This window comes from Oncorhynchus kisutch, linkage group LG14 (assembly GCF_002021735.2).
Source record: "Oncorhynchus kisutch isolate 150728-3 linkage group LG14, Okis_V2, whole genome shotgun sequence".
NCBI lineage: Eukaryota > Metazoa > Chordata > Actinopteri > Salmoniformes > Salmonidae > Oncorhynchus > Oncorhynchus kisutch.
Window position 1 is genome coordinate 22,361,320 of NC_034187.2, and position 15,133 is coordinate 22,376,452.

General features: G+C 45.2%; 1 protein-coding gene across 1 annotated transcript in view; it reads left to right on the forward strand.

Moving 5' to 3' along the window:
• The window catches only part of LOC109904178 (RNA helicase aquarius-like), a 93,465-nt gene that overhangs the window by 55,410 nt on the left and 22,922 nt on the right, over nt 1-15,133 (forward strand). Inside the window, exon 8 of the mRNA XM_020501377.2 lies at nt 3,297-3,467. Coding sequence (XP_020356966.2) covers nt 3,297-3,467 — 171 coding nt within the window. The remainder of the gene's footprint in view (nt 1-3,296; nt 3,468-15,133) is intronic.

Genomic DNA, 15,133 nt, shown 5'->3' on the forward strand with positions numbered 1-15,133 from the left:
TATTGGTGACATACTTCTATATATAGTTTATGTGGACACCCCTTGAACCTAGTGGATTTAGCTATTTCAGCCGCACCCATTGCTGACAGGTGTATAAAATCGAGCACACAGCCATGCAATCTCCATAGACAAACATTGGCAGTAGAATGGCCTTACTGAAGATCTCAGTGACTTTCATTGTGGCACCGTAATAGGATGCCACCTTTCCAATAAGTCAGTTCATCAAATTGTTGCCCTGCTAGAGCTGCCCCGGTCAACTGTAAGTGCAGTTATTGTGAAGTGAAAACGTCTAGGAGCAACAACGGCTCAGCCGGGAAGCGGTAGGCCTTACAAGCTCACAGAACAGGACCACCGGGTGCTAAAGCACACAGCGTGTAAAAATTGTCTGTCCTCGGTTGCAACAGTCACTAACGAGTTCCAAACTGCCTCCAGAAGCAACATCAGCACAAGAACTGTTCGGCAGGAGCTTCATGAAATGGGTTTCCATGGCCGAGCAGCCGCACACAAGCCTTGAGCAAATGCCAAGCGTCGGCTGGAGTGGTGTAAAGCTCTCTGCCATTGGACTCTGGGGCAGTGGAAACACATTCGCTGGAGTGATGAATCACGCTTCACCATCTGGCAGTCCGAAGGACGAATCTGGGTTTGGCGGATGCCTGGAGTACACTACCTGCCCCAATTCATAGTGCCAACTGTAAAGTTTTGTTGAGGAGGAATAATGGTCTGGGGCTGTTTATCATGATTCGGGCTAGGCCCCTTGGTTCCAGTGAAGGGAAATCTTAACCCTACAGTATACAATGTAAGTGAGTGCATGGAATCCTTAATTCTAGATGATTCTGTGCTTCCAACTTTGTGGCAACAGTTTGGAGAAGGCCCTGTCCTGTTTCAGAATGGCAATGCCCCCGTGCACAAAGCGAGGTCCATACAGAAATGGTTTGTCGAGATCGGTGTGGAAGAACTTGACTGGCCTGCACAGAGCCCTGACCTCAACCCCATTGAAAACCTTTGGGATGATTTGGAACACCAACTGTGTGTCATGACTAATCGCCTAACATCAGTTCAATGTTCCATGCTCCAACATCTAGTGGAAAGCCTTCCCAGAGAAGGGGAGGCTGTTAAAGCAGCAAAGGGGAACCTACTCCATATTGCCATGATTTTGGAATGAGATGTTCGACGAGCAGGTGTCTACATACTTTTGGTCATATAGTGTATGTAATGGGGAGTTGATAAAAAAAAATACAAAATACAAAAAAGGGAAAATAATTCACACAATGAAACAATGAATGTGCTAAGTTTGGCGGGGGACAGCTGAGCAATTCTGGAGAGACTCATCTATATCTTCGCCACAGACCCTTCCCTTTCTTGTCTCAATGTTTAAAATTATAGTCCTACTCAAGACATCTTAACACATATTTTATCTCACTGCTCTCACTGACAGCCGCAACTCAATAATGTGTTATGCACCCAATGCATCTGGGTCCGGTAAATTCAAATCTTCCAGGTCACATTGTCCGGTATCACATTTTCCTAATGCAAACCCTGGCGCGCGCACACACAGGTGTCTGCTCTGGTGGGTGGATGTGTGTGTCCATTGGTGCTTATGTGTGTCTTACAGCGTGTCTGTGTGTCTCTGGGCTACAACTTGGGGCCCAGAGTGTTTCCTGGTCAGATCATATGGTCAGGAAAATCTGGCGGTAGTCATATTAACAGGGTCCATATCATTTGAGCCATGTCAGGGGAACAGAAACAGACGTGGTGCAGTGTTTTGATGGGATTCCATGGCTGGTTGTCGAGCAAAGGTCCAGGCTGTGTGAGTTATTCCACCTCACACTGCTCTGTTATTCCACCCTGTTATTCCACCGTGCCCAGCCTTAATTGAAACTGGATGAATAATGCATACTGTTGGAAATTTGTAATATCATTTTGGCGACATTTGGAGGGCAGATCATTCTCCGTTGTGGAAGCACTGCCTCCAGGGTGCGTTTCAGTGTGTGTATGCGTGCGTATCTCAGTCTCCGTGTGTGTGTGTGTGTGCGTCTCCGTGTGCTTGTGGTATATTATAGCCTTTCAGCCCTGGTTAAAAGTCACTGAAACCGATAACAATTTGGTAATAGTGAGACGGGTAAGTGGTTTATCAAATCTATCCAGTCCCCTTTAATAGGGGTCTTAATCTGAAAACAGCGGATTAACTGAAACGCTTCTGGTCGCTAATTAGAACATAGATGGTGAGAATCAGTGATAGTAAGGCCACTGCAGCTTGAGGCTGCAAATGTATACAAAAAAAACATATATAACTGCCTTTTGAGTTTTTATAGAGATGTCTACGTATTAATGAGTGTGGGGGAGGGATCAAACACTTGGATGGAGAAAGAGATGAAGGCAGAAAGAGATGAAGGAAAAGAGGGTGAGCGAGAGAGAAAGGGAGCGAGAGTCGGAGAGAGGGGGATGGAGAGAGAGGCTGGCCAGCTGCTGTTGAACAGCTGTGACCTGTCTGTATTTGGGAGGAGAAAGAGAAGCGTGATGTTCTACTTTTGTCATGATCCTCCAAACCCCCTTTGTTCACTGCACTGCAGACAGAATCGAGGCACTGAGAGGCCTGCTGAATGCACATTGTGTGTGTGTGTGTATGCATTGGCGTGCACGTGTGTGTGCGTGCCTGTCCGTGTGTATTTGTGGGTCGTATGTAAGATGGTGTCTGTCTTTTTTTTATCATGCGTGCAACTTTACGTGCATTTCTTCGTGTATCTGTAAGTGAACATCTGTGTGCATGAGGCCTGCCACCCGATCCTGTGTTTTAGTTTAGTGAGAGTGAAAGTAAAGCATATCCCAGTCCCAGTCTGGTTCAGCAGCAGGCCAATGAACTTGAGCCTCACACCCCGTCATGCCGCCTACCAGCCTGGCGGGACATAAACCCCAGCCAGCCTAACCTCACCCCCATCAGACCCCTCTCTGCGTGGCACACCAACCAGCACAGGGGCACGGGCAAAGATTTCATGTATTAAAACAAACACACACACACAGACTGGTTTACAGTGCCCTCTGGGTACTAAAAGAGCTTGGAATTAGTGTGGAAATGTGTATTAAAAACATGAAGACTTTTGCAATCATCTCGCTTATTGTCAAACGAGTAGGGGAAAACATTCTAATACACTGGGAAAGTCGTTTTTGTATCTGTTTTAGTAATAGTTTTTGTTTGATTTCCCCTGTGTGCAAACCTTTTTGTTGCCTTACCTGCCCTCTCTTTCTCTCACCCCCCTCAACACCCTCTCTCTCAACCCTTCCTCCCTCTCTCTCTGTAGAAGCTGGGTGAGGCAGAGTACTGTGTGGCTCTGTTCATGTACATGCTTCTGCTGGGTTACCCTGCCGACAGGATCAGCATCCTCACCACCTACAATAGACAGAAATACCTCATAAGAGATGTCATCAACCAACACTGTGCTGGGAACCCCTTCGTTGGACAGCCCGACAAGGTAAGGACATACACCACTATATAAACTGCACACAAGCAGAAACCCTGCCCTTTGCTATCCAAAAAAGATAGACGCATACCTCATCAATCTACACATAATGCTTCATAATGAGAACCCAAAAACAGATTTTTTCACAATTTTAGCAAATATGAAAAAAAAAAAAACCTGAAATGTCTTATTTACGTAAGTATTCAGACCCTTTGCTATGAGACTCGAAATTGGGCTCAAGTGCATCCTGTTTCCATTGATCATCCTTGAGATGTTTTCTAACTTGATTGGACATGACCTGTGTACCTGTGTATAGGTTGACAGTGCATGGTATACACTACCATAAAGGCCTGATTGGTGGAGTGCTGCAGAGATGTTTGTCTTTCTGGAAGGTTCTCCCATCTCCACAGAGGAACTCTGGGAGATCTGTCAGAGTGACCACCAGGTTCTTGGTCACTTCCCTGACCAAGGCCCTTCTCCCCCGATTGCTCAGTTTGTCCGGACGGCCAGCTCTAGGAAGAGTCTTGGTGGTTCCAAACTTCGTCCTTTTAAGATTGATGGAGACCACTGTGTTCTTGGGGACCTTCAATGCTTTAGACATTTTTTGGTACCCTTCCCCAAATGTATACAGTGGGGAGAACAAGTATTTGATACACTGACGATTTTGCAGGTTTTCCTACTTACAAAGCATGTAGAGGTCTGTAATTTTTATCATAGGTACACTTCAACTGTGAGAGACGGAATCTAAAACAAAAATCCAGAAAATCACATTGTATGATTTTTAAGTAATTAATTTGCATTTAATTGCACGGCATAAGTATTTGATCACCTACCAACCAGTAAGAATTACGGCTCTCACAGACCTGTTAGCTTTTCTTTAAGAAGCCCTCCTGTTCTCCACTCATTACCTGTATTAACTGCACCTGTTTGAACTCGTTACCTGTATAAAAGACACCTGTCCACACACTCAATCAAACAGACTCCAACCTCTCCACAATGGCCAAGACCAGACAGCTGTGACATCAGGGATAAAATTGTAGACCTGCACAAGGCTGGGATGGGCTACAGGACAATAGGCAAGCTGCTTGGTGAGAAGGCAACAGCTGTTGGCGCAATTATTAGAAAATGGATGAAGTTCAAGATGACTGTCAATAACCCTCAGTCTGGGGCTCCATGCAAGATCTCACCTCGTGGGGCATCAATGATCATGAGGAAGGTGAGGGATCAGCACAGAACTACACGGCAGGACCTGGTCAATGACCTGAAGAGAGCTGGGACCACAGTCTCAAAGAAAACCATTAGTAACACACTATGCCGTCATGGATTAAAATCCTGCAGCGCACGCAAGGTCCCCCTGCTCAAGCCAGCGCATGTCCAGACCCGTCTGAAGTTTGCCAATGACCATCTGGATGATCCAGAGGAGGAATGTGAGAAGGTCATATGGTCTGATGAGTCAAAAATAGAGCTTTTTGGTCTAAACTCCACTTGCCGTGTTTGGAGTATGAAGAAGGATGAGTACAACCCCAAGAACACTATCCCAACTGTGAAGCATGGTGGTGGAAACATCATTCTTTGGGGATGCTTTTCTGCAAAGGGGACAGGATGACTGCACCGTATTAAGGGGAGGATGGATGGGGCCATGTATCGCGAGATCTTGGCCAACAACCTCCTTCCCTCAGTAAGAGCATTGAAGATGGGTCGTGGCTGGGTCTTCCAGCATGGCAACGACCCGAAACACACAGCCAGGGCAACTAAGGAGTTGCTCCGTAAGAAGCATCTCAAGGTCCTGGAGTGGCCTAGCCAGTCTCCAGACCTGAACCCAAATCTTTGGAGGGAGCTGAAAGTCCGTATTGCCCAGCGACAGCCCCGAAACCTGAAGGATCTGGAGAAGGTCTGTATGGAGGAGTGGGCCAAAATCCCTGCTGCGGTGTGTGCAAAGAACTACAGGTAATTGCAAACAAAGGTTTCTGTACCAAATATTAAGTTATGCTTTTTTGATGTATCAAATACTTATGTCATGCAATAAAATGCAAATTAATTACTTAAAAATCATACAATGTGATTTTCTGGAATTTTGTTTTAGATTCCGTCTCTCACAGTTGAAGTCTACCTATGATAAACGTTACAGACCTCTACATGCTTTGTAAGTAGGAAAACCTGCAAAATCGGCAGTATATCAAATACTTGTTCTCCCCACTGTATATATTTTTTTTTGTGCCTCGACACAATCCTGTCTTAGAGCTCTATGGACAATTCCTTCAACCTTGGTTATTGCTCTGACATGCACTGTCAACTGTGAGACCTTATATAGACAGGTTGTGCTTTTCCAAATCATGTCCAATCAAATGAATTAACCACAGGTGGACTCCAATCAAGTTGTAGAAACATCTCAAGGATGATCAATGGAAACAGGATGCACCCAAGCTCAATTTAGAGTCTCATAGCGAAGGGTCTGAAAACTTATGTAAATAAGATATTTCTGTTTTTTATTTGTTAATACATTTGGAAAAAAAATTGAAAACACGTTTTCGCTTTGTCATTATCAGGTATTGTGTGGAGATTGATGATTTTATTTAAATTTGATCAATTTTAGAATAAGGCTATAACGTAACAAAATGGCTTCTGAATATATATTTTTTTGCACTGTACAAGTACTAAAAAATGGTATTCACAGTTTGCTGCACGCACAAAAACAACTATTAGACATCAAGGCTCTTAATCCAGGAGGGGATTCTCTGCTGTTACCAAGTGAAGCTTGATTTTGGAAGAAGGTAACCACTCAGCTAGATAGCGTAGCTATCCAAATGCACAACTCCAGAGCATTTAGCACATTTAGACAGTTATATAATAGTTCTAAGCTATCTAGCTCACAAACATTTAACTCGATCACCTGGCTCGTGCTGCACAACATTGAGTGACTTACAAGGTTCCGGTCTTGTGTGCTTGTAAACAAACACCATGTGACTGGGGACAACCGGTAAACTTCATAATGAAACAATATTTGTCCAGTGAAATGAAGAACGCAGTCCTCTATCTCCTAACATATTTCACAAGTTGACTGCAGGTACTTACTTAAAAAGTAGGCACAAATATTCAAATGTATTAAAAAATATATAAAAAATAGTTTTGACAGTATTGAAAAAACATCCCGTGGTTATTTCCAGATACCCCGATATGCGGTATATTGTCCAAGCCTACTTCTCTGCCTCTTCAACAAAGTTTGAAGGTACACACACACACACACACACCTCCAAATTTTCACAACCTGTCAGGGGCAGGTGGCTTCTCAGCTCCCAATAACAAAACACCTATTTGCTGTTATGTTTACTCTTCAGCTGTACTTGTCTTTAACACCCTCCACATGCACTTCACACTCTGTTAGCTTTTATCACCAAGTCCCTCTGAAACCTGTAGTCCTTAACTATCCGCTGTGAGCATCACAGCACACTCTCGCCCTGTCTCACTCTCTCTTTCTCTCGCTCTCCTCTCTCTCTAAAATTCAAAGGCGCTTTATTGGCATGGGAAACGTATGTTTACTTTGCCAAAGCAAGTGAAATACAAACAAAAGTGAAATAAGCAATCAGAAATGTAAAAAATAAGCATAAAAAATATATAGACATCTCAAATGTTTTATTATCTATTTACAGTAGTGTAACATTGTGCAACTAGGTATTGTGTGAATGGCAAGAGAAGATAAATAAACAGATACATTTGGATTGTATTTACAAAGGTGTTTATGTTACACAGTTGCCCTTTTCTGTCTCGCTCTCTCTGGCTCTGTCTCGCTCTCTCTAGCTCTGTCTCGCTCTCTCTAGCTCTGTCTCGCTCTCTCTAGCTCTGTCTCGCTCTCTCTAGCTCTGGCTCTCTCCCTCTCTCTGGCTCTCTGGCTCTCTCTAGCTCTGTCTCGCTCTCTCTGGCTCTCTCCCTCTCTCTGGCTCTCTGGCTCTGTCTCTCTCTCTCTTTAGCTCTGTCTCGCTCTCTCTTTAGCTCTGTCTCGCTCTCTCTGGCTCTCTCTGGCTCTGTCTCTCTCTCTGGCTCTGTCTCTCTCTCTCTGGCTCTGTCTCTCTCTCTCTGGCTCTGTCTCACTCTCTCTTTAGCTCTGTCTCACTCTCTCTTTAGCTCTGTCTCTCTCTCTCTGGCTCTGTCTCTCTCTCTGGCTCTGGCTCTGTCTCGCTCTCTCTCTGGCTCTGTCTCTCTCTCTGGCTCTGGCTCTGGCTCTGTCTCGCTCTCTCTCTGGCTCTGTCTTGCTCTTTCTCACTCTCTCTGTGGCTTCTACGCAGTTAAATCTTTCCTCTAAGCTGTAAAATGGCCACCAGCCCATCAGTTCAGTGTCTGTACCTCTTGGTTTGGGCTGGGCGATATGGCCTAAAAATCATATTTCCATTTTTTTCAAAGTGATGGGCGATTCACGATATACAGTACCAGTCAAAAGTTTGGACACACCTACTCATTCAAGGGTTTTTCTTTATTTTTGCTATTTTCTGTAGTGTAGAATAATAGTGAAGGCATCAAAACTATGACATAACATATATGGAATCATGTAGTAACCAAAAATGTGTTAAACAAATCTAAATATATTTTATATTTGAGATTCTTCAAAGTAGCCACCCTTTGCCTTGATGACATCTTTGCACACTCTTGGCACTCAACCAGCTTCACCTGGAATGCTTTTCCAACCGTCTTGAAGGAGTTTCCACATATGCTGAGCACTTGTTGGCTGTGCTCAGCATATAAGCCTTCCAGTGTCGGGTTCAACTAGGGGTCATGATAAGGGTTGTGTCAAGGTGTGTATAAAGGTGAAGTCAGGTGCAGGAGAGTGTCACGTCCTGACCTTAGTTCCTTTTTTTATGTCTCTATTTTAGGTTGGTAAGGGTGTGAGTTGGGGTGGGCATTCTATGTTTGTATTTCTTTGTGTATGGCCTGGTATGGTTCCCAATCAGAGGCAGCTGTCAATCGTTGTCTCTGATTGAGAACCATACTTAGGCAGCCTGGTTTCACCCTTGAGCTGTGGGTAGTTGTTTTCTGTTTTGTGTGTATCACATGACCGAACTGTTTCGTTCTCATTATTCCTCGTTGTTATTTTGTTTCGTGTTCAGTTTTGATTAAATTTACAACATGAACACTTACCACACTGCACCTTGGTCCTCTCCTTCTTCCACCAACGAAAACCGTTACAGAGAGCAGAGTGTGATAAATAAAGCGCACTTTATTATAGTTCCAAACCGGGAGCACAACAAAACAAACGCGCTCAAAAACACGGAACCATAAAGTAAAGCGCTAAAGAACATCGCTTGACATGAAAACAATTACACACACAACAAAAATTAGCATTATGATATTATCTTTTAATTAAATCATTCAAAAAACTTTATTAATGCAATTGCAAACAGAAGTTGACAACAGGAACATAACGCGTGTTTCCCAGTAAGTTCTGCATCAAATAAAAAGTCCCAAGTTATTTATTAAACCCGAAGTCCAGCTCTGGTGATGTCACTGCCTACGCCATTATCTTTTACTCATGAGACCAAAACCATCCCTACTCTACACTAAAACTCTTGTTTATATAGCTATCTAAAAGCTTAGCAGTAAATGTCCAAGTTGATTTATAGTGGAATGTCTGACTAATCTCTTATCTCTTACACTCCCCTGCAGAGTTCTGTCTTCAGTCACATATTTCTCAGTGGGGTCTCTTTTATAAGAGCAAAGAGACCAGAAAACAACCGTGGAACAATACTAAACCTTTATAATGAATATATATTGTGAATCTGCAGTCTAGGACCCTATAAATGTAAGGAGGGCAGGGTCTTATAACCCCTCCCCTCTATTAATACAACATAAGCATAATCAATTATTATAATACATCAAACATTTGGTACAGTCCCTATCATGACCCTAGGGGAGCCCCCTTCACTGGCCCACGGTGTCCAGAGAATTCTCTCTTCTTTCTGCATCTCTATCAGTGTAGGCTGGCTCTGTGACTCTCTGGTGCTATCTCTCAGTCTTTAGCACTATTACTGGGAGCTCATCCCTTCCAGCTTTTCCTTATTTTTTCATTCTCTCCTTCTCTCTCTCTCATTAGGTGTGCCTCTCAGATGGAGAGCTGACCTCTCTGGGGTGACAAACTGCAGGGAGGGGAGAGAGAGAATAATAGAGGAAGGAGAAATGAAATAATGACTGTCTATGGGGAAACTGCTGAGCCGCTGGAAAGGTCAAGCCGGCAGGTCTGCGTTTTGGCCAGAGGGAGAGTGTTGACATGTCATAATGGCTAAAACGCACCAAATGTCACCAGCAGCCCTCCAGTTCAGTCCATTGTCTCATTAGACACACAGTACTTAAGCTACATAGGGTGGCAGGTAGCCTATCGGTGAAGAGCGTTGGTGTCACGGGTGTCGTTGGAAGTAGACCAAAGTGCAGTGTTATGAGCGTATATTTTATTTTATTTTAAAATGTCGTCAACAAAACAACAAATGAAAGAAACAACCGTGAAACTTACAGGGCTAAGTGCCACAAACAAAGTTAACTACCCACACTGAAAGGAGGGAAATATTGCTACCTAAGTATGATTCCCAATCAGAGACAACGATAGACAGCTGTCCCTGATTGTGAACCATACCCTGCCAAAATATAGAAATAAAGAAATCTAGAAAACAAAAAATAGAATGCCCACCCCACATCACAACCTGGCCTAACTAAATAGAGAAATAAAACGGCTCTATAAGGTCAGGGCGTGACAGTACACCCCCCCCCCCCCAAAGGTGCGGACTCCGGCCGCAAAACCTGAACCGATAGGGGAGGGTCCGGGTGGGCAGCTATCCACGGTGGCGGCTCTGGTGCGGGACGTAGACCCCTCTCCACTTCTGGCTCACCCCGCTTTGGTGGCTCCTCTGGTGTGGGGACCCTCGCCGCCGAACCCAGACTGGGCACCCTCATTGCGGGAACCGGCCTGGGCACCCTCGCTGCTGGCCCCGGACTGGGCACCCTTGTTGCGTGACGCAACAGGAACTGGGATTTGTAGGACCAGGTGATGTTTTTCCTCTCCTCAATTGTCCAGTGTTGGTGTTCGCGTGCCCACTGGAGCCACTTCTTCTTGTTTTTAACTGATAGGAGTGGAACCCAGTGAGGTCGTCTGCTGCAATAGCTCATCCGTGACAAGGACCAAAGAGTTGTGCATTGCGAGTTCTGCACAACGCTGTTGTACTGCGCCGTTATTTTCCTGTTTGTGGCCTGCCTGTTAGCTTGCACAATTCTTGCCATTTTCCTTCAACCTCTTAGGGGGCGGCAGGGTAGCCTAGTGGTTAGAGCATTGGACTAGTAACCGAAAGGTTGCAAGTTCAAATCCCCGAGCTGACAAGGTACAAAATCTGTCGTTCTGCCCCTGAACAGGCAGTTAACCCACTGTTCCTAGGACGTCATTGAAAATAAGAATTTGTTCTTAACTGACTTGCCTAGTAAAATTTAAATAAAATTAAAATAAATTATCAACAAGCTGTTTTCATCCAAACGACTGCCGCTGACTGGATGTTTTTGTTTGTAGACCATTCTCTGTAAACCCTAGACACTGTTGTGCGTGAACCCCAGGAGTCTGCCGTTTCTGAGATACTGGAACCGGTGCACAGACCTATGCACGGTTCACAGACCAATGCACGGTTCACAGACCAATGCACGGTTCACAGACCAATGCACGGTGCACAGACCAATGCACGGTTCACAGACCTATGCACGGTTCACAGACCAATGCACGGTTCACAGACCTATGCACGGTTCACAGACCAATGCACGGTTCACAGACCAATGCACGGTTCACAGACCAATGCACGGTTCACAGACCTATGCACGGTTCACAGACCAATGCACGGTTCACAGACCTATGCACGGTTCACAGACCAATGCACGGTTCACAGACCAATGCACGGTTCACAGACCAATGCACGGTTCACAGACCAATGCACGGTTCACAGACCAATGCACGGTTCACAGACCAATGCACGGTGCACAGACCAATGCACGGTTCACAGACCTATGCACGGTTCACAGACCAATGCACGGTTCACAGACCAATGCACGGTTCACAGACCAATGCACGGTTCACAGACCAATGCACGGTTCACAGACCAATGCACGGTTCACAGACCAATGCACGGTTCACAGACCTATGCACGGTTCACAGACCTATGCACGGTGCACAGACCTATGCACGGTTCACAGACCAATGCACGGTTCACAGACCTATGCACGGTTCACAGACCTATGCACGGTGCACAGACCTATGCACGGTTCACAGACCTATGCACGGTGCACAGACCAATGCACGGTTCACAGACCTATGCACGGTTCACAGACCAATGCACGGTTCACAGACCAATGCACGGTGCACAGACCAATGCACGGTTCACAGACCTATGCACGGTTCACAGACCAATGCACGGTTCACAGACCAATGCACGGTGCACAGACCAATGCACGGTTCACAGACCAATGCACGGTGCACAGACCAATGCACGGTTCACAGACCAATGCACGGTTCACAGACCAATGCACGGTTCACAGACCTATGCACGGTTCACAGACCAATGCACGGTTCACAGACCAATGCACGGTTCACAGACCAATGCACGGTTCACAGACCAATGCACGGTTCACAGACCAATGCACGGTTCACAGACCAATGCACGGTTCACAGACCAATGCACGGTTCACAGACCAATGCACAGGGATCAAGTTGAACCAATCTCACATTTTTTGGCTTACTATGCATTTTTAAGAAGGTGTTTTTGTAGTTAATGTGCAAATTATAAGTGTTGTGGGTGGTCTATCTTTAGAATGTAGACCAATCAATGTTTTATAAACACAGAAGTCATTTACTACATTTAACCTACTACTTTAACTGAGTTAAGGGGTCATTTGATTAATGCACACAATCACATTCATGCAAACTGGATTTAGAGCGATGACACGCATGCGTGCACACACATACACAAGCAGGTCAGGGCTAAATTAGATTGACATTGATAGAATCCGTAGCCAAAGCAATAAGGTTAATCAGTCTTCACCAAGTTGGTATTCACTGCAACGCAGTGGTGTCACGGAGGAATGAAGCGAGAGAGAGAATTATGAAGGGAGGGGGGTACAGCGACAGAGGGGATGGAAATCAATCTCTCTTTCTTTCCCATTTCCTGAGAACAGTGGTAGGACAGTCAATACAACAGGAAATCAAAAGGAACCCTGCGACACACCGGGACACTTTTATAGATTGACTCAATGGCTTACAAGTTGAACCCAGAATCTAACAAAGGCATGCTGTCTTCAGGAGCTACCTACAGACTCATAAGTAGGAGGGAGAGAGCAGAGATACAGCAATGCATATTTCAATCAGGTGACCATCGCTGAGATCCAGTATGACAGTGATATAACAGGGAAAAAGAAGAGCATGTGTGTGAGTGGGCGATCGGGCGTGTGCGTACACACTACAGCAGATCCCACTGCCCATAGATGTGTGCCTGCCATGAAGTCCTGACCTCTGCAACTCCCTCCCTGGAAGATTTCACATACATAACTTAACACAATGCAAAATGCTAAGCCCCAGGGCTCTATAGAGCCCTCTCTCTCTCATTCTCTAAAAATAAAAGGCTTCTGCCGTGTTTTGCTCTGGAAAATAAGGTGAAACATTTTGGCTGAAATTGCACAGCATATTTGCCCCTTCAGTTTCCACTAGGCTATGCCATTGGGTGGGTGCATTTGAGGTGTGTGTGCCTGCGTATGTCCATGTCAGGGATGGGTGTTGGCTGTTGTGGGGTAGTAGTAGGCCACTACGGGGTCAAGAGGTCCTGAGAGCGACTGGCCATAGTGTCTGAACAGACAGCTCTGGACATCTCACGTTGTTGTAAAAGCAACATATTGTTGCTTCTGATGCTGCACCTGTTCTATATAGCAGCAGGGTGACCTAAATAAATATTGGTCCGCTTCCTGGTTTTTCCAACCCTCTCTACCTCCTTCCCCTGCCTTCCCTTAGCCCATAAGGCGACTTGGAGGGGGTTTGGCTTGTGGGACTCAAGTCAATGAATAGTGCATTAGACCAAGGGGACTAGGCTAGATAGGATGATTTATTTAAAGCTGTCTCTATGGCGCTTCTCTTCCCTCTGGCCGATTCATCCACTCAGGAGAATGGAAGAAGCCAGTCTCTTAGTACTGGGATACATATCTGGCATGCTCCATCTCCTAGACCAGCTGTTCCCAAACTTGGGGTCGCAACCCCATGTGGGGTTGCCTGATATGAAAATGGGGTTGCGGGAGACTTAAAAAATATATTTGAGCAATGTCTTTTATATCTCAATCATTGTAATGTGGTTAACCTTAAAAATCTAAATGATGAATGTGTATCCCCATATGGAGTCATGATATGATGCACCGAGAGGAACTGCCGGCAAAAGAGCTGAGGACAGAACTTGGAGATAGACCGCTGCGCCACTCGAGCCCTAAGGCACTGCATCTCAGTGCTAGAGGCGTCACTACAGACCCTGGTTCAATTCCAGGCTGTATCAAAACCGGACGTGATTGGGAGTCCCATAAGGCGGCGCATAATTGGCCCATCGTCGTCCGGGTTTGGCCGGGGTAGGCCGTCATTGTAAATAAGAATTTGTTGACTTGCTGACTTGCCTAGATAAATAAAGGTTAAATAAATTTTAAAAATGTGAAACAAAATATATATATACTGTGGCAGGTAACTTCGATTGTTACACTGCGTGCATGCCTGTTTCACCCAGAACATTGTCAAGGTCTGGTGGTTATGGAGAGAGTGTTTTGGATAGATTTTTTGCATTGAGAGAGGAACTGTTGTCATTCATAATGGATGTAATAAAAAAATGCCACCTTGACAGTGTAACAGACATATTTGGGAAATACAAAATCAATCTACAGATGAGTGACCGAATCAGTGGATTCAGATGGAGAAAGTATTTTAACAGTGAAACATACCCCCTTCCCTCAGCTGTGCACTGTAAGTGTCCCACACGAGTGACGACTGCTCACCTCCAATGCTTGGAAGAGCACTTTGGGACCTACTTCCCAATCCATTTGACTGTGATCCTGGCTGAGTTGACATGCCGGAAAGTGAAACTGAACAGCTGATCTAGCTGACGTGACCGAATGCTGCAGCCAACGCATTCACGGGTCACTACAGATGAGTTTTGGTTCATGACTCATAGGGAACACCCTGCCATCTCCCTCTGAGATTTAATGCTGCGTTCAAAACAACTGGGAACTGGGCACTCATTCAAATCTCAGACTTCTGACTTTAGTGCGTTCAAGACAACTGGCAACTGGGGAAAAAAACAAGCTCTGACTGGGAGAATGTTTTTGATAGGTCATCGAACTCGGAATTCCATCTCGGGAACTCGGTCCTCTTTCTAGAGCTCCAACTTTCCGACCTGAAGATCACTGATGTCATGAATTGACCACATGTTTTACCAAGTTCCCAGTCTTGGAAGCACCAATAAACTCATGGTACCCTTTGCCAGCTCATATGTGTGAAGCTCGATTCAGTGCTTTTGTCTGCATTAAAACCAAATATTGATCCAGGTTGGATGTGACAGCAGAGATGAGGTGCGCACTGTCGACCACGTCCCCTGACTTTGAGAAACTCCGACATGACATGCATTGAGCACACCCATCTCATTAGTGGT